At 39.5% G+C, this 19,697-nt stretch overlaps 1 protein-coding gene across 1 annotated transcript in view; it reads left to right on the forward strand.

The window, feature by feature from the left end:
- DAAM1 (dishevelled associated activator of morphogenesis 1) overlaps positions 1-10,673 on the forward strand; it is a 174,255-nt gene extending 163,582 nt beyond the window's left edge. Inside the window, exons 23-25 of the mRNA XM_081227160.1 lie at positions 5,936-6,067; positions 8,946-9,116; positions 10,112-10,673. Coding sequence (XP_081083286.1) covers positions 5,936-6,067; positions 8,946-9,116; positions 10,112-10,321 — 513 coding nt within the window. The 3' untranslated portion in view covers positions 10,322-10,673. The remainder of the gene's footprint in view (positions 1-5,935; positions 6,068-8,945; positions 9,117-10,111) is intronic.
- The last annotated feature ends 9,024 nt before the right edge of the window (positions 10,674-19,697 follow it).

A 19,697-nucleotide genomic window follows, 5' to 3' on the forward strand; every position in this document is an offset into this window, starting at 1 on the left:
TCTGGTAGAATCTTTAGGATTCTCTATGTAGAGCATCATGTCATCTGCAAACAGTGACAGCTTTACTTCTTCTTTTCTGATTTGGATTCCTTTTATTTCTTTTTCTTCTCTGATTGCTATGCCTAAAACTTCCAAAACAATGTTGAATAAGAGTGGTGAGAGTGGGCAACCTTGTCTTGTTCCTGATCTTACTGGAAATGGTTTCAGTTTTTCACCATTGAGGACGATGTTGGCTGTGGGTTTGTCATATATGGCCTTTGTTAGGTTGAGGAAAGTTCCCTCTGTGCCTACTTTCTGCAGGGTTTTTATCATAAATGGGTGAATTTTGTCAGAAGCTTTCTGTGAATCAATGGAGATGATCATATGGTTTTTATTCTTCAATTTGTTAATATGGTGTATCACATTGATTGTTTTGCGTATATTGAAGAATCCTTGCATTCCTGGGATAAACCCCACTTGATCACAGTGTGTGATCCTTTTACTGTGCTGTTGGATTCTGTTTGCTAGTATTTTGTTGAGGATTTTTGTATCTAAGTTCATCAGTGATATTGGCCTGTAGTTTTCTGTGGCATCTTTGTCTGGTTTTGGTATCAGGGTGACGGTGGCCTTGTAGAATGAGTTTGGGAGTGTTCCTCCCTCTGCTATATTTTGAAGAATTTGAGAAGGATAGGTGTTAGCTCTTCTCTAAATGTTTGAGAGAATTCACCTCTGAAGCCATCTGGTCCTGGGCTTTTGTTTGTTGGAAGATTTTTAATCACAGTTGCAATTTCAGTGCTTGTGACTGGTCTGTTAATATTTTCTATTTCTTCCTGGTTCAGTCTAAGAAGGTTGTGCTTTTCTAAGAATTTGTCCATTTCTTCCAGGTTGTCCATTTTATTGGCATATAGTTGCTTGTAGTAATCTCTCATGCTCCTTTGTTCCTGCAGTGTCAGTTGTTACTTCTCCTTTTTCATTTCTAATTCTATTGATTTGAGTCTTCTCCCTTTTTTTCCTGATGAGTCTGGCTAATGGTTTATCAATTTTGTTTCTCTTCTCAACGAACCAGCTTTTAGTTTTATTGATCTTTGGTATCGTTTCCTTCATTTCTTTTTCATTTATTTCTGATCTGATCTTTATTTCTTTCCTTCTGCTAACTTTGGGGTTCTTTTGTTCTTCCTTCTCTAATTGCTTTAGGTTAAGATTAGGTTGTTTATTTGCGATGTTTCCTGTTTCTTAAGGTAGGATTTTATTCCTATAAACTTCCCTCTTAGAACTGCTTTTGCTGAATCCCATAGGTTTTGGGTCATCGTGTTTTCATTGTAATTTGTTTCTAGGTATTTTTTTATTTCCTCTTTGATTTCCTCAGTGATCTCTTGGTTGTTACGTAGTGTATTGTTTAACCTCCATGTGCTTGTATTTTTTACAGATTTTTTCCTATAATCGATAGTCTCACAGCGTTGTGGTCAGAATAGATACTTGATACGATTTCAATTTGCTTATATTTACCAAAGCTTGATTTGTGACCTAAGTTATGATCTATCCTGGAGAATGTTCCATGAGCACTTGAGAAGAATGTGTATTCTGTTTTTGGATGGAATGTCCTATAAATATCAATTAAGTCCATCTTGTTGTTTAATGTATCATTTAAAGCTTGTGTTTCCTTATTTATTTTCATTTTGGATGATCTGTCTATTGGTAAAAGTGGGGTGTTAAAGTCTCCTACTATGATTGTGTTACTGTCGATTTCCCCTTTTATGGCTGTTAGTATTTGCCTTAGGTATTGAGGTGCTCCTATGTTGGGTGCATAAATATGTACAATTGTTATTATATCTTCTTCTTGGATCCAAACCTTGATCGTTATGTAGTGTCCTTCTTTGTCTCTTGTTATAGTCATTATTTTAAAGTCTATTTTGTCTGATATGAGAATTGCTACTCCAGCTTTCTTTTGACTTCCATTTGCATGGAGTATCTTTTTCCATCCCCTCACTTTCACACTGTATGTGTCCCTAGGTCTGAAGTGGGTCTCTTGTAGACAGCATATATACAGGTCTTGTTTTTGTATCCATTCAGCCAGTCCATGTCTTTTGGTTGGAGCATTTAATTCATTTACATTTAAGGTAATTATTGATATGTATGTTCCTATTCCCAGTTTCTTAATTGTTTTGGGTTTGTTAATTGTAGTTCTTTTCCTTCTCCTGTGTTTCCTGCCTAGAGAATTTCCTTTAGCATTTGTTGTAAAGCTGGTTTGGTGGTGCTGAATTCTCTTAGCTTTTGCTTGTCTGTAAAGGTTTTAATTTCTTCTTCAAATCTGAATGAGATCCTTGCTGGGTAGAGTAATCTTGTTTGTAGGTTTTTCTCCTTCATCACTTTAAATATGTCCTGCCTCTCCCTTCTGGCTCTGCAGAGTTTCTGCTGAAAGATCAGCCGTTAAACTTATGGGGATTCCCTTGTGTGTTATTTGTTGTTTTTCCCTTGCTGCTTTTAATATTTTTTCTTTTTATTTAATTTGTGAAAGTTTGATTAATATGTGTCTTGGCATGTTTCTCCTTGGATTTATCCTGTATGGGATTCTCTGTGCTTCCTGGGCTTGATTAACTCTTTCCTTTCTCATATTAGGGAAGTTTTCAACTATAATCTTTTCAAATATTTTCTCAGTCCATTTCTTTTTCTCTTCTTCTTCTTGACCCCTATAATTCGAATGTTGGTGCCTTTAATGTTGTCGCAGAGGTCTCTGAGACTGTCCTCAATTCTTTTCATTCTTTTTTGTTTATTCTGCTCTGCAGTATTTATTTCCACTATTTTATCTTCCAGGTCACTTATCCATTCTTTTGCATCAGTTATTCTGCTATTGATTCCTTCTAGAGAATTTTAAATTTCATTTATTGTGTTGTTTATCATTGTTTGCTCTTTATTTCTTCTAGTTCCTTGTTAAACATTTCTTGTATTTTCTCCATTCTATTTCCAAGATTTTGGATCATCTTTGCTATCGTTACTCTGAATTCTTTTTCAGGTAGACTGCCTATTTTCTCTTCATTTGTTTGGTCTGGTGGGTTTTTACCTTGCTCCTTCATTTGCTGTGTGTTTCTCTGTCTTCTCATTTTGATTAACTTATTGTGTTTGGGGTCTCCTTTTCGCAGGCTGCACGTTCGTAGTTCCCGTTGTTTTTGGTGTCTGCCCCCAGTGGCTAAGGTTGATTCAGTGGGTTGTGTAGGCTTCCTGGTGCAGGGGACTAGTGCCTGTGTTCTGCTGTATGAGGCTGGATCTTGTCTCTCTGCTGGGCACGTCCACATCTGGTGGTGTGTTTTGGGGTGTCTGTGTCCTTATTATGATTTTAGGCAGCCTCTCTGCTACTGGATGGCATTGTGTTCCTGTCTTGCTAGTTGTTTGGCATAGGTTGTCCAGCACTGTAGCTTGCTGGTCGTTGAGCGAAGCTGGGTCTTGGCGTTGAGATGGAGATCTCTGGGAGATTTTCGCCGTTTGATATTACATGGAGCTGGGAGGTCTCTTGTGGACCAGTGTCCTGAAGTTGGCTCTCCCAACTCAGTGGCACAGCATTGACTCCTGGCTGGAGCACCAAGAGCCTTTAATCCACATGGCTCAGAATAAAAGGGAGAAAAAATGGAAGGAAGGAAGGCAGGAAGGAAGGAAAGAAGGAAGGAAGGAGATAAAATAAAATAAAGTTATTAAAATAAAAAATAAGTATTAAGAAATAAATTTTAAAACGTTAAAAAAATATGGATGGACAGAACACACTCACAAAAAGAGAAAAAGGGAAAATATATATATATATATCTTTTGCTCCCAAAGTCCACCTCTTCAGTTTGGGATGATTCGTTGTCTTATTCAGGTATTCCACACATGCAGGGTACATCAAGTTGATTGTGGAGATTTAATCTGCTGCTCCTGAGGCTGCTGGGAGAAATTTCCCTTTCTCTTCTTTGTTCACACAGCTCCTGGTTCAGTTTTGGATTTGGCCCCACCTCTGCGTGTAGGTCGCCTGACGGGCGTCTGTTCTTCGCTCAGACAGGACGGGGTTAAAGGAGCCGCTGATTCGGGGGCTCCGGCTCACTCAGGCCGGGGGGAGGGAGGGGTATGGAGTGCGAGGCGAGCCTGCGGCGGCAGAGACCGGTGTGACGTTGCACCAGCCTGAGGCATGCCGTGCATTCTCCTGGGGCAGTTGTCCCTGGATCATGGGACCCTGGCAGTGGCGGGCTGCACAGGCTCCCGGGAGGGGAGAGTGACCTGTGCTTGCTCACAGGCTTCTTGGTGGCGGCAGCAGCAGCCCCAGCGTCCCACGCCCGTCTCTGGAGCTCCTTTAAGCGGCGCTCTTAATCCCCTCTCCTCGCGCACCAGGAAACAAAGAGGCAAGAAAAAGTCTCTTGCCTCTTCGCCAGGTCCAGACCTTTTCCCGGACTCCCTCCCGGCTAGCCGTGGTGCACTAACCCCTTCAGGCTGTGTTCACGCTGCCAACCTCAGTCCTTTCCCTCAGCTCCCAGCCCCGCCCGCCCCGGCGGCCAAGCAGACAAGCCCCTCGGGCTGGTGAGTGCGGTCGGCACCGATTCTCTGTGCGGGAATCTCTTCCGCTTTGCCCTCTGCACCCCTGTTGCTGCGCTCTCCTCCACGGCTCTGAAGCTTCCCCCCTCCGCCACCTGCAGTCTCCGCCTGCGAAGGGGCTTCCTAGTGTGTGGAAACCTTTCCTCCTTCACAGCTCCCTCCCACTGGTGCAGGTCCTGTCCCTATTGTCTCTGTTTATTCTTTTTTCTTTTACCCTACCACCCAGGTATGTGGGGAGTTTCTCGCCTTTGGGGAGGTCTGAGGTCTTCTGCCAGCGTTCAATAGGTGTTTTATAGGAGCTGTTCCACGTGTAGATGTATTTCTCATGTATTTGTGGGGAGGAAGGTGATCTCCGCCTCTTACTCTTCCGCCATCTTGAAGCTCCCTGCCCTCTTTTTATGAGTGAAGAAACTAAGGCCCAGGCTACTTGCCATGGATAAGTACCAAATCAGTGGTAGAACTGAATCAGAACCCCTAGCCCGTGACCTCTACCGTCCTGCTCGTTAGAATCTCTGCCAAAGCAGGTATGGAAGGAAACAGAGATCCAGATTAGGTCAGGAGGTACACAGAATAGTTGTTACTGAGACCCTGGAGTCAGGCAGACGTGAGTTCAAATTTTGGTTCTGTCACTTATCAGCTACTTGACTTTGAGCAAAGAATTTAATCCCTCTGAACCTCAATTTATGTGTCTGTACAATTGGGATAATAATGCCTCACTCACAGGGGCTTTGTGGGATGAAATAAGAAAATGCATCTGGCAATGGTTGAAATTATTATTGAAATTGATTTGAATAATCTATGTTCATCACCATGGTAATGGAGAATATGGATGATTAATGAGACACTAATACTCCTACCTGTCTGCTCACAAAACCCAAATGGTATGGATGAGAAGAAAAATGGCGTTATGGTGCCAAATGCTACAGTTGAAATTCTACTCACCTAGTTATCACAGTTTAGGAAATAAGTAGACTTGGCAGAGATGGAGAGAAGGAAAAAATCAAAAGTACCAGAGATCTGAGCACAGAATATCAACAATCAAATTCTCTTGCTTTCAGTCACACACCTTTTGAATCCAATTTGCTCTCCATTATTTGTTTAACTTCTGTTAATTTTATCCAAATGCTAATCTCCTTACATTCTAAAGCCAGTATACAAAATCACACCAATAAAATACTCAGATGACTGGTTAAATTGCATTTTGCAACTGTGTGTGGGCACATGGGTTTGGCTGTGGCAGGGTTGGTGGAAGGGCAGGGGGAACTGGACTATCATAAAATGTTTTACACTAGCTTTGATGGGTTTGCCATTCTGACTTATTAAACTTGAGGCATAAGGAAAAAGACAAAGGGGTGTCTGTGTTTGAAGCCTACATTGACATTATCCATTTCCTGTGTTTAAGGAGCTGGAATATCAGAAGTCTCAGCCCTCAAGGCCTGGAGATAAGTTTGTGTCTGTTGTCAGCCAGTTCATCACGGTAGCCAGCTTCAGCTTCTCTGACGTTGAAGATCTTCTAGCAGAAGCTAAAGACCTGGTAAATTTCCCCTTGGGCACTGAGTTTTGCTTGACAGAGCTGGTACTTTCAGATATTATAAGTATACTTTCATTTCTAGGACTGTGATCAGTTTCTATCTAACTGGCCTTGAGGTTAGTAAGACCTTGAAGTATCTGAATGGTGTAAAACAAGTAAATACTTTGACAGTTTTAAATACTTTGATAGTTTTTCTCTTGATTGTTATTGGATCAAAGTAATTATCTCTGGGAGACAGAAAAGAGTGGATTATGAAAACCAAGGGCAGGATGAAATGTGAGATCAAGGTATGACTGAGGCCTCGGGCTTCAGAAACTTTTAAGATGCTCACCTGAGATAGAGACTTAGGAGGGCGGGATATTCCCTCTTTAAATCTCTAGAAGAACTTACTAAATGATTGATAGGCACTTTAATTCAGAGCCTCCTTGCAAAAGGCATTTTTTTTTTTTTTTTTTTTTTTTTTTTTGCGGTACGCGGGCCTCTCACTGTTGTGGCCTCTCCCGTTGCGGAGCACAGGCTCCGGACGCGCAGGCTCGGCGGCCATGGCTCACGGGCCCAGCCGCTCCACGGCATGTGGGATCTTCCTGGACTGGGGCACGAACCCGTGTCCCCTGCATCGGCAGGCGGACTTTCAACCACTGCGCCACCAGGGAAGCCCAAAAGGCATATTTTTAATATGACTTTTTTAAAAAATGGATTTTGCTATTACAAAATCTTGTTTTCCTGTAAGGGAGGAGTTTTCATTGGCAAATAACCAACACCTTAAAATCCCCCTGCCCCATCTCTCTGTCTCTGTCTCTCTCTGGTTATTGCCTCTTCCAAAATTCATACACATTCATATACACGTGCACATCTCTTGTCCCCTTCTCATTATTAACAAATGTCATTAAGCTTCCATCCACCCTACTGAGTTCCTCCACACTGCCCATCTCTCAGTTGTGACAACACTCTTTTGCTTTAACTTGAATCTTTCCTTTGAAACTTGAGTAATGAATCTCATTTTTCTGTGGTCCCCTGTTCAGTTGTAGATATGGATGATTGTATATGTAAGTGTACACACATACTCATTAAAGTTCAGAAGTAGACTGTGTTAAGATACACTAGCTAATCTTAACATGAAACCCCACCTCCAATGTTATTAAATAAATGGAAGACAAGATATGTTTGAATGACCACTGTCAGAGGTCCAGCCCCTGGTACCCCTGATTGAAATCAGTGAACTGATGTCAGCAGCCTCCCCTGTGATGGCCCCCACCTCAATCTAGGCAGTACAGTACCTATTTCATCACGGGCTCAAACATTTTTCTAAGAATCAACTGAATAGTTAATTTTTGATTTATACACACTCTTTTTTTTTTTTAATTTTAGTGTGGGAACTTTAGTCTCAGACTAGTTTTTTCAGATTTCTAAGACTAAAATATACATGACTTCATCATCACTAGAATTCCTAGATAAAAAGATCATTCAGGATGGCTTTGAAGTGCCTGAACTTGAGTGTTTTAGAAACTCAATTGTAGGCTATCTATCTGTTGCTGTTTTGTTCATACCAGAACTTTTAGAAATTAGCTTATAAAACCATGGAGCAACTGAAGCGCTGCATGTGGTGTATGAAGAATGTCGTATTTTTCCCTAAAGAGCTTAGTTTCTAATAAAATATTTCCAAATAAGTAAAAGATTGAGAATGCCTCGATGAAGAGAAAAATGGTAAAAAAGCATTATTATAAATTTAAAGATATGAAATATATATATAAAAAATTGAAAATTGTCTTATTTAAGAATGAATGTTGAAAATGTTTCCTTTATAGAGATAGGATTGCCAAAATGTCAGGAAATCTTAATATACTAAAGACAAGTAGTGCAAGAAAAATAAAAGCAATTAGACCATGAAGTATTTATGCAGTCCTCTGCAGCCTAAGAGTTTCAAACTGTGAAGAAAATGAAAGATCTGGAAATTTTGAAGTAGTTGATTAGGCTTAGGGAGTAAGAATTTGTTTGACCTTGAAGTTAGAAACACCGTCCTTTGTAGTTTAGACGTAATAGCATTAGATCCTTACAGAAAGGGGTATAGTTCTAAAAAACAACTTGACTGGCATTGAACAGTATTTGGATGGTCATAATAATGCTAAGACACTTGAAAGCATACTATCTCGAGTTGTGAAGATAACAACCAGAAGAACTAAAAACAGAAATGTTAAAACTAAAAAGACTGGCTGTGCTATTTTGTTACCCTATATTTTTTTAATTTAATTTTTTAAAATTCGCCCTTAATATTTTGCATTTTATCTGTTTTTAAAAGATTTGCCTTGAAGGGGGTTCTAAAACAAAGGATTTAGAATAAAATTGTATTCTCAGTTATGAATTTTGGGTTGCCTTAATGATTCCATAATCAATGAGTGTTTTCTAATTGAGGCCCAGGAAGTATAGTAATACCAATATTATTTATGATTAGTAAAAGCAGCTAAGAAACACTGATACTAACCACATGGTGCCAATAAATGATACTAAGCTACTTCAAAGAAAAGTTAAAAGTACAAGTTTCCTTACCCCTGCTGAGTTTGCTCTTAGTTTTATGTCCTGGGAGCTCTGCCCTGTGATATTCTGCTTTCTTGTTTTTACTACTGTTTAGTTAATAAAGAGTCATAGGATGTAATCATAGATGTTAAGCTGAAATTAGGTGGACAAGGATAAATGGTTTCACAAGTCGTGGAGTATTACATTTTTTCCTTTAGAAGAGATTGATAGACACGTTCAGCAGCTGAAGATAAATCCAGAGAGTTACATTTGACTCAATTTGACCTTTAGCCCCTTGAGAGAGATTGATATTTATGTGATCATGGTGTTCTCTTGGAAGACTGAACTTCTAAAACCTTCTTTTTTCCAGTTTACTAAAGCAGTGAAACACTTTGGGGAAGAGGCTGGCAAAATACAGCCAGATGAGTTCTTTGGCATTTTTGATCAGTTTCTTCAGGCTGTGTCAGAAGCCAAACAAGAGAATGAAAACATGAGAAAGAAGAAGGAGGAAGAAGAGCGCCGAGCTCGAATGGAGGCTCAGGTAAGTGGGTGGCCAGTTCCACCCCCAGAAAGTTCTGTTGCTGCATCTCCTTGGTTTTTAGGAAGCACTCTGTCATGCTGGCAAGAAGGAGGGCATCAATATCCTCTCTAGAAGGCTGCTGGGAATTTCAATCGGTAGAAAGTTTCTCGTGGGCAATGTGGCAATCTATATACAAAGCCTAAAAAAATATATCCCCTTCCTTTGATCTGGAGTTCCACTTCTTAGAAATCATTCTAAAGAAATAATCATACATGGGCACAAAGAGAGCAGCAGTCTTTATGATAAGCCCTAACCTGGAACAACCTACACGTTTACTGACTGGGCATTAGTTCTAAATGATGTAATAGCTACATAGTGGACTGTTTATGCAGTCCTTAAAAGTCATGTCTTTAAAGAATATTTAATGATGTGAGAAAGCTTAGATAACAATGGTTATCTCTTGATAAACAAAAGGGGAAAAAAATTATCCTTAATTCTTTAAGGATATCTAAATTTTCTATAACGTGTGTGTATTATTTGGCTCTTAATAATAGTAACTCTTGCATAACAGGTTCCAAGCATCCACAGTAGATACAGGCTTAGCCTTTGATGTCAGGAACGTGGCCTAATGAGCATTTGCTTTAGTGTCTCTATACCATCAAAGAAACCAATATTTGGGGTCTATTTAATAGTGATAACTTTCTTATTCCATCATAGAAATATGAGTAGCCTTAATTGCTCTCATTTTAACTAGAATATCATGGGGTTTACTGAGATTCTAGACAGCAAGAGTCTAATCACAAAGTGGTGGTCAGTTTTTTCATTGTTCCTTGCTTCTCTGATGAGCCCTGATGTCCCAGTCATCCTCTCTCATGACATCCAAGGGAGCTGGCAGCTATCAACAAACGTGGCTCAGTGGACTGAAGCACCATCATGTTCCACAGAATTCATCTCCACTCAATACAAAATACAGTATTATTTTGACACTTCTCTAAGAGGTCACTTTCCATTTGCAGCTCAAGGAACAACGTGAAAGGGAACGGAAAATGAGGAAAGCGAAAGAGAACAGTGAAGAAGGCGGAGAGTTTGATGACCTGGTTTCTGCTTTGCGCTCAGGAGAAGTGTTTGACAAAGACCTTTCTAAACTGAAACGGAATCGCAAGCGCATTACCAACCAGATGACAGACAGCAGCCGGGAGAGACCGGTCACAAAACTTAATTTCTAATTTCCCTTGAATACTTTTTTAGAAAGCTCATTAGTGGCCCTTTGAAGTGACTAGAACTTTTCATTACACTGCCTTGCAATCCAAACAGTGGCAATTTCTCCTTTCATCTGCGAGTGAATGCGTGAATGTGTGTGTATGTAAATGTATGTGTGTGTATATATGAAGAAATGTATATAGAAATCTGAGAGTTGTCTGGAGACCTATATGTTTGGTGAAAAAAAAAAATTTATGTTTATGTATGTGCTCAGAACCCATTTGTGTATATGCATTCGTATTGAGTGTGGTTCGTCTTCTTCCCCTGAACACCATGACTGTTCAGAAGCACAATACTATCTCCTCAAAGAGATACAGAGACATTCCCTAGAGTAAAAAGAAAAAAGAAAAAAAATAAAGCTTGAGAAATATTTTATGCTTTCCAAGCTTGATATAATTTGAAATTATTTTCACTGGTGAAACTGGTGTTGGAAAAATATAGATTTAAAATGGTTTTTGATAGTTGACAGTATGATGCTGGTGCATCACATCAGTAGTTCATAGGACCAGCTTAGAATTTCTGACATTGGTGTGGGGTTGCAGTCTGTAAATGTTTATTGAGAACATCTGGCACACAATCTGAATTGTGTAGACTGTCAATCAGAGTTCTTTTATATGTTTAAAACTTGGACATCAATTTTTACCCCCTAATTTCATCGAGTTCTCTGCCAAGCACTCTTGATGATTTCTTTACATTGCTTTTGGAAAGAACACTATCTAAATGCAATCCATGCTCCTGTTAAAGAACAAAATTACCATAATATGCTTGTTTTCCTAATAATATAGACCTATAAACTTTAAAAATAAAATTTCCCACCCAAGACCTACAAGGAGGAATTCTCTGAAGGGATAAAAATTATTTTTAAAAAAATTTTATGGGGTGCATTTTTTTTTTTTTTTTTTTTTTTTGGTATTTTCTGTTTTGTAGGACAAGCTGCATCTTCTGTAAATATAGGTCTGGACTAAAGGACATTTAGTGAATGCACAAAATGTCAACACCACCAACAGAGATGCCAAGAGCTATTTATCTCTAAGTATGTTTGATGTGGTTTGCTGTTTATATGTTGTCATTTTAAATTGTGTGTCAGTAACGCTACCTGTAAAATTTCAGTCCAAAAGATAAAGCTCTCAGGGAGAAATGAATAAAAACAATGAACATTAGAAAATAAAATATAGATGCTTACCATTAACCTACCAACTCTTAATATCCTTAAATTATATGATATATAAAGAGGACTGTTACTTTTTTTTTTGCTTTACTTTATTTATTAGTAGTGGGGGAGGGGAGCTAAGGTTCTCTGTTTTCTTTCCATCGATCCTGTTGTGGTTGGGTTTCCTGTGGAGAGAGTAGTTTGTCCTATTGCACTAGAACATTATTTACTCACTAAATTGAGTTTTTCAGTCAATTAACGAATATTTATTGAAACACCTACTACGTGCCAGGCATAGTAGGGCTACAGTGGTAAGCAAGACAGAGCCCCTGCCCCCAAGGAGCTTATGCTCTAATGGGGACAGTTAAGGGGCAAACAGAATACCGATGCGTGTGCTGTACAGGAATCGTGCTATTTAAAAATAATTTGTATAAACTATAATGCCTAGCGCAGATGGCAAGGTCTGCGCTACATGAAAGCTGTGAAATAGTGCTCTAAGAGTTGGCAAGAGCCGTGGTTTTAACATTTTTCCCCCCTCACTGCAAACTTAGCAACTTTCTACACATTATATGGATGACTCTAGCAAATAAAACAGTCACAAATACACAGCAGACGTCGCACTCCCCCAGCTCCTATGTACCAAGGTCTGCAAGTACACCACATTAAAGGTGCAGAAGAGACTTTGCTCAAAAAAGCTTGGAGGTGAGGAGGAGTGGGATGTACTAGTGGGTTTGTCTGTTCCTTAACTAAAGTGCCTCTATATATATTCTTTTCTATTTAGAGCAGGAGAAATTTGATCTGGCTCAAGTTTGGAACTGTCTTTTGAAAATGGCTTTGTTTTACAGTTTAAGGAATGGACAAGTGGAGGGAGAGTCACATAAAGGAGCAAGTTTGTGTAGCATGTTCCTCTCGCCCTTTTTCATCATCCTCATTTTGATATGGCCATCCTGGTAGGCCGCCTTTGCCATTTCCATTTTTCATTTCTTTCCCCGAAAGCTGTGTGCAGGTAATTCCATGTGCCATTGTTGAGAAAAAAACCTACTTTTTAGATTGGTGCTGGTGTAAGTAGCCACTTTTTCCTCTCTTGGGTGTGTATTTTAAAAGTTTTTTGTTTGTTTGTTTAAATTAATGCCAAAAAGAAAAAGCATTATAATTTGTAAACTCAATTGTATGTCTTGTATCTTATTAGCTTAGTAGTTGGAACCACTTAGTCTTTAGGTGCGAGACTGTTGTTATAGTACCAAGAAAAAATGTTGTGTCATGAGACTGTAAATTTTTTTTAAATAGCAACATGCAATAAAGAGATGACTTCATTAGGTGTTATGTATATGCTTTCTATGAGTTATTAAAACAGCATTATCAAACTTCTTTGCACTTTCCACCATTAAAATGAAATATTTCAAGTTGTTTACTAAATTAGAAATGATACATTTTTAAACCTGTACATACTGGGCCTAGAGAAGTATAGTTTTCTGCTATGGCAGTGTTCAGGATGTCCACAGACTACCATATACTACTACCTCCTTCTATAACATGTTTTTGGTATAACTCTGTATGTGTTGAACAGTTTCATGGTGGAGCTACTGGTGAAATTATTCAACTGGGGATATAGAAAAGAGTCTCTAATCTCTACAATCAAAATCTTTTTCATTTTGAAGCATTTCCTTTTAAAAGATTAATTTATGATATATGTCAATATGGGAAGCATTACCATATAGAAGGAGTGTGTATTCTCTTCTCTGAAAATTGGGACTCTCTCAGCCCCACATCACTTCGGTTTCCTGGCCATCCTCTACCCAATTCGAAGTCAAGCTGAAAACAAATTATCCTAGTGGTTGCTTGAGAATCCAAGCACTTCTGATCTTGAGAGTGGACTCATAATGTTCTTATAATTGCTAACATCTTGTTTTTTTTCTATCTAGTCCCTGGTTACTGCATAGTATCCAAAGACTACTTTGTTCTTTTAAACTGGTATCCAGACGGGAGAGATCCTGCTGCATGGTCAGCAAATTTTATATTCCTCCCTACAAACATGGGGACCTACATACAGAACCATCTAGACCCTCAGCAGCCCTTGGTGTATTGACAGAAACAGGGAAAAACCTGAAAATTACAGATCATTATGCTTATTTGTACATCTTCAGTTTTCCCCAGAAAATCATCACTGGGGAAAATGTGCTTCTGTCAGGTGGTGAAGCAGTTCAAACCCTCCAGGATTCTGCCCCTTTCCTATACTTAACATGGGTTGGTCAGGCAAAAGGATAATCTTTAATAAGCTAGTTTGGACACAATTCTTTAAAAGATCAAGTTATGAAAGGGGGGAATTTTCTGTGACTTTTTTTAAACAAGAACCACCACCTATTTCCTAATCATATAGAAAACCTAAGTTAAGACCCCCCCCCAAGGTTTGGAAGAGCTTCAAGATGGCAGAAGACTAAGACATAGAGATCACTTTCCCACAAATACATGAGAAATACATCTACATGTGGAACAACCCCTAAAGAACACCTACTGAATGCTGGCAGAAGACCTCAGACCTCCCAAAAGGCAAGAAACTCCCCACATACCTGGGTACGGCAAAAGAAAAAAAGAAAAAACAGAGACAAAAGAATAGGGAGGGAGCTGTGAAGGAGGAAAGGTTTCCACACACTAGGAAACCCCTTCGCAGGCAGAGAGAGTGGGTGGCGGAGGTGGGGAAGCTTCGGAGCCACGGAGGAGAGCGCAGCAACAGGGGTGCAGAGGGCAAAGCAGAGAGACTCCCGCACAGAGGATCGGTACCGACGAGTACTCACCAGCCTGAAAGGCTTGTCGGCTCACCCGCCGGGGCAGGCAGAGGCTGGGAGCTGAGACTCGGGCTTTGGAGTGCACATCCCAGGGAGAGGACTGGGGTTGACTGTGTGAACACAGCCTGAAGGGGTTAGTGCGCCACAGCTAGCCGGGAGTGAGTCTGGGAAAAAGTCTGGAGCTGTCGAAGAGGCAAGAGACTTTTTCTTCCCTCTTTCTTACCTGGTGCATGAGGAGAGGGGATTGAGAGCGCCACTTAAAGGAGCTCCAGAGACAGGCGCGAGCCGCGGCTATCAGCGTGGACCCCACAGACAGGCATGAGACGCTAAGGCTGCTGCTGCCACCACCAAGAAGACTGTCTGCAAGCACAGGTCACTATCTACACCTCCCCTCCCAGGAGCCTGTGCAGCCTGCCATTGCCAGGGTCCCGTGATCCAGGAACAACTTCCCCAGGAGAACGCACGGCGCGCCTCAGGATGCTGCAATGTCACGCCAGGCTCTGCCACCGCAGGATCTCCCCTCATTCCATACCCCTCGCTCCCCCCGGCCTCAGTGAGCCAGAGCCCCCGAAGAAGCTGCTCCTTTAACCCTGTCCTGTCTGAGCAAAGAACAGACGTCCTCAGATGACCTACATGCAGAGGCAGGGCCAAATACAAAGCTGAATCCCAGGAGCTGTGTGAACAAACATGAGAAAGGGAAATCTCTCCCAGCAGCCTCAGGAGCAGTGGATTAAATCTCCACAGTCAACTTGATGTACCCTGCATCTGTGGACTACTTGAATAGACAACAAATCATCCCAGAATTGAGGTGGTGACCTTTGGGATCAACGATATATATATATATTTTTTTCCTTTTTCTCTTTTTGTGAGTGTGTATGTGTATGCTTCTGTGTGTGATTTTGTCTCTTTAGCTTTGCTTTTAGCATTTCTCCTAGGGTTCTGACAGTTTTTTTGTTTTTTTGTTTTTTAGTATAGTTTTTATCACTTGGTATCATTGGTGGATTTGTTTTTTTGTTTGGTTGCTCTCTTCTTTCATTTTTTTATTACTTAAATTTTTTTTACTTTTAATAATTACCTTCTATTTTAATAACTTTATTCTATTTTTTTCCTTTCTTTCCTTTTTCTCCCCTTTATTCTGAACCATGTGGATGACAGAGTCTTGGTGCTCTGGCTGGGCGTCAGGCCTGTGCCTCTGAGGTGGGAGAGCTGAGTTCGGGACATTGGTCCACCAGAGACCTCCCAGCTCCATGCAATATCAGACGGTGAAAATCTCCCAGAGATCTCCATCTCAATGCCAAGACCCAGCTCCACTCAATGACCAGCAAGCTACAGTGCTGGACACCCTATGCCAAAAAATAGCAAGAAAGGAACACAACCCCACCCATTAGTAGAGAGGCTGCCTAAAATCACAATATGGTCACAGACACCCCAAACACACCACCAGACATGGACCTGCCCACCAGAAAGACAAGATCCAGCCTCATCCACGGGAACACAGGCACTAGTCCCCTCCACCAGGAAGCCTACACAACCCACTGAATCAACCTTAGCCACTGGGGGCAGACACCAAAAACAACGGGAACTACGAACGTGCAGCCTGCGAAAACGAAACCCCAAACGCAGTAAGTTAGGCAAAATGAGAAGACAGAGAAACGTGCAGCAGATGAAGGAGCAAGGTAAAAACCCACCAGACCAAACAAATGAAGAGGAAATAGGCAGTCTACCTGAAAAAGAATTCAGAGTAATGACAGTAAAGATAATCCAAAATCTTGGAAACAAATTGGAGAAAATACAAGAAACGTTTAACAAGGACAGAGAAAAACTAAAGAGCAAACAAACAATGATGTACAACACAATAAATGAAATTAAAAATTCTCTAGAAGGAATCAATAGCAGAATAACTGAGGCAGAAGAACGGATAAGGGACCGGGAAGATAAAATAGTGGAAATAACTACTGCAGAACAAAGAAAAAAGAATGAAAAGAATTGAGGACAGTCTCAGAGACCTCCAGGACATTAAACACACCAACACTCGAATTATAGGGGTCCCAGAAGAAGAGAAAAAGAAAGGGACTGAAAATATTTGTACAGATTATAGTTGAAAACTTCCCTAATACGGGAAAGGAAATAGTTAATCAAGCCCAGGGAGCACAGAGAGTCCCATACAGGATAAATCCAAGAAGACACACACCAAGCCACATATTAATCAAACTATCAAAAATTAAATACAAAGAAAAAATAGTAAAAGCAGCAAGGGAAAAACAACAAATAACATACAAGGGAAGCCCCATAAGGTTAAGAGCTGATCTTTCAGCAGAAACTCTGCAAGCCAAAAGGGAGTGGCAGGACATATTTAAAGTGAAGAAAGGGAAAAACCTACAACCAAGATTACTCTACCCAGCAAGGATCTCATTCAGATTCCACAGAGAAATTAAAACCTTTATAGAGAAGAAAATGCTAAGAGAATTCAGCACCACCAAACCTGCTTTACAACAAATGCTAAAGGAACTTCTCCAGGCAGGAAACACAAGAGAAGGAAAAGAACTACAATAACAAACCCAAAACAATTAAGAAAATTGGTAATAGGAATATACATATCAATAATTACCTTAAAGGTAAATGGTTTAAATGCTCCAACCAAAAGACATGGACTGGCTGAATGGATACAAAAACAAAACCCATATATATGCTGTCTACAAGAGACCCACTTCAGACCTAGGGACACATACAGACTGAAAGAAGATGGAAAAGGATATTCCATGCAAATGGAAGTCAAAAGAAAGCTGGAGTAGCAATTCTCATACCAAACAAAATAGACTTTAAAATAAAGACTATTACAAGAGACAAAGAAGGACAATACATAATGATCAAGGGATCAATCCAAGAAGATATAACAATTGTAAATATTTATGCACCCAAAATAGGAGCACCTCAATACATAAGGTAAATGCTAACTGCCATAAAAGGGGAAATCAACAGTAACACAATCATAGTAGGGGACTTTAACACCCCACTTTTACCAATGGACAGATCATCCAAAATGAAAATAAATAAGGAAACACAAGCTTTAAATGATACATTAAACAAGATGGACTTAATTGATATTTATAGGACATTCCATCCAAAAACAACAGAATACACTTTCTTCTCAAGTGCTCATGGAACATTCTCCAGAATAGATCACATCTAGAGTCACAAATCAATCCTTGGTAAATTTAAGAAAATTGAAATCGTATCACGTATCCTTTCCAACCACAATGCTATGAGACTAGATATCAATTACAGGAAAAAAATCTGTAAAAAAATACAAATACATAGAGGCTAAACAATATACTACTTAATAACCGAGAGATCACTGAAGAAATCAAAGAGGAAATCAAAACTTACCAAGAAACAAATGACAATGAAAACACGACGACCCAAAACTTATGGAATGCAGCAAAAGCAGGTCTAAGAGGGAAGTTTATAGCAATACAGTCCTACCTTAAGAAAAAAGAAACATCTCAAATAAACAACCTAAACTTACACCTAAAGCAATTAGGGAAAGAAGAGCAAAAAACCCCAAAGTTAGCAGAAGGAAAGAAATCATAAAGATCAGATCAGAAATAAATGAAAAAGAAATGAAGGAAATGATACCAAAGATCAATAAAACTAAAAGCTGGTTCTTTGAGATGATAAACAAAATTGATACACCATTAGCCAGACTCATCAAGAAAAGAAGGGAGAAGACTCTAATCAATAGAATTAGGAGTGAAAAAGGAGAAGTAACAACTGACACTGCAGAAATACAAAGGATCATGAGAGATTACTACAAGCAACTATATGCCAATAAAATAGAAAACCTGGAAGAAATGGACAAATTCTTAGAAAAGCACAACCTTCTGAGACTGAACCATAAAGACATAGAAAATATAAACAGACAAATCACAGGCAATGAAATTGAAACTGTGATTAAAAATCTTCCAACAAACAAAAGCCCAGGACCAGATGGCTTTACAGGCGAATTCTACCAAACATTTAGAGAAGAGCTAACACCTATCCTTCTCAAACTCTTCCAAAATATAGCAGAAGGAGGAACACTCCCAAACTCATTTTACAAGGCCACCATCACCCTGATACCAAAACCAGACAAGGACGTCACAAGAAAGAAAACTACAGGCCAATATCACTGATGAACATAGATACAAAAATCCTCAGCAAAATACTAGCAAATGGAATCCAACAGCACAGTAAAAGGATCATACACCATGATCAAGTGGGGTTTTCCCAGGAATGCAAGGATTCTTCAATATATGCAAATCAATCAATGTGATACACCATATTAACAAATTGAAGAATAAAAACCGTATGGTCATCTCAATAGATGCAGAATAAGCTTTTGATGAAATTCAACATCATTTATGATAAAAACCCTCCAGAAAGTAGACATAGAGGGAACTTAACATAATAAAGGCCATATGTGAAAAACCCACAGCCAACATCATCCTCAATGGTGAAGAACTGAAACCATTTCCACTAAGGAACAAGACAAGGTTGGCCACTCTCACCACTATTATTCAACATTGTTTTGGAAGTTTTAGCCACAGCAATCAGAGAAGAATAAGAAAGAAAAGGAATCCAAATCGGAAAAGAAGTAAAGCTGTCACTGTTTGCAGATGACATGATAACATACATAGAGAATCCTAAAGATGCCACCAGAAAACTACTAGAGCTAATCAATGAATTTGGTAAAGTAACAGGATACAAAATTAATGCACAGAAATCTCCAGCATTCCTATACACTAATGATGAAAAATCTGAAAGTGAAGTTAAGGAAACACTCCCGTTTACCACTGCAACAAAAAGAATAAAATGCCTAGGAATAAACCTACCTAAGGAGACAAAAGACCTTTATGCAGAAAACTATTAGACACCAATGAAAGGAATTAAAGATGATACAAACAGATGGAGAGATATACCATGTTCTTGGATTGGAAAATTCAACATTGTGAAAATGACTATACTACCCAAAGCAATCTACAGATTCAATGCAATCCCTAGCAAACTACCAATGGCATTTTTCACAGAACTAGAAGAAAACATTTCACAATTTGTATGGAAACATAAAAGATCCTGAGTAGCCAAAGCAATCTTGAGAAAGAAAAATGGAGCGGGAGGAATCAGGCTCCCAGACTTCAGACTATACTACAAACCTACAGTAATCAAGAGAGTATGGTACTGGCAGAAAAACAGAAATACAGATCAATGGAACAGGATAGAAAGCTCAGAACTAAACCCACGCACATATGGTCACCTTATCTTTGATAAAGGAGGCAAGAATATACAATGGAGAAAAGACAGCCTCTTCAATAAGTGGTGCTGGGAAAACTGGACAGCTACATGTAAAAGAATGAAATTAGAATACTCCCT

This window comes from Mesoplodon bidens (genome assembly GCF_964165515.1).
Source record: "Mesoplodon bidens genome assembly, chromosome: 3".
Taxonomy (NCBI): Eukaryota; Metazoa; Chordata; class Mammalia; order Artiodactyla; family Ziphiidae; genus Mesoplodon; species Mesoplodon bidens.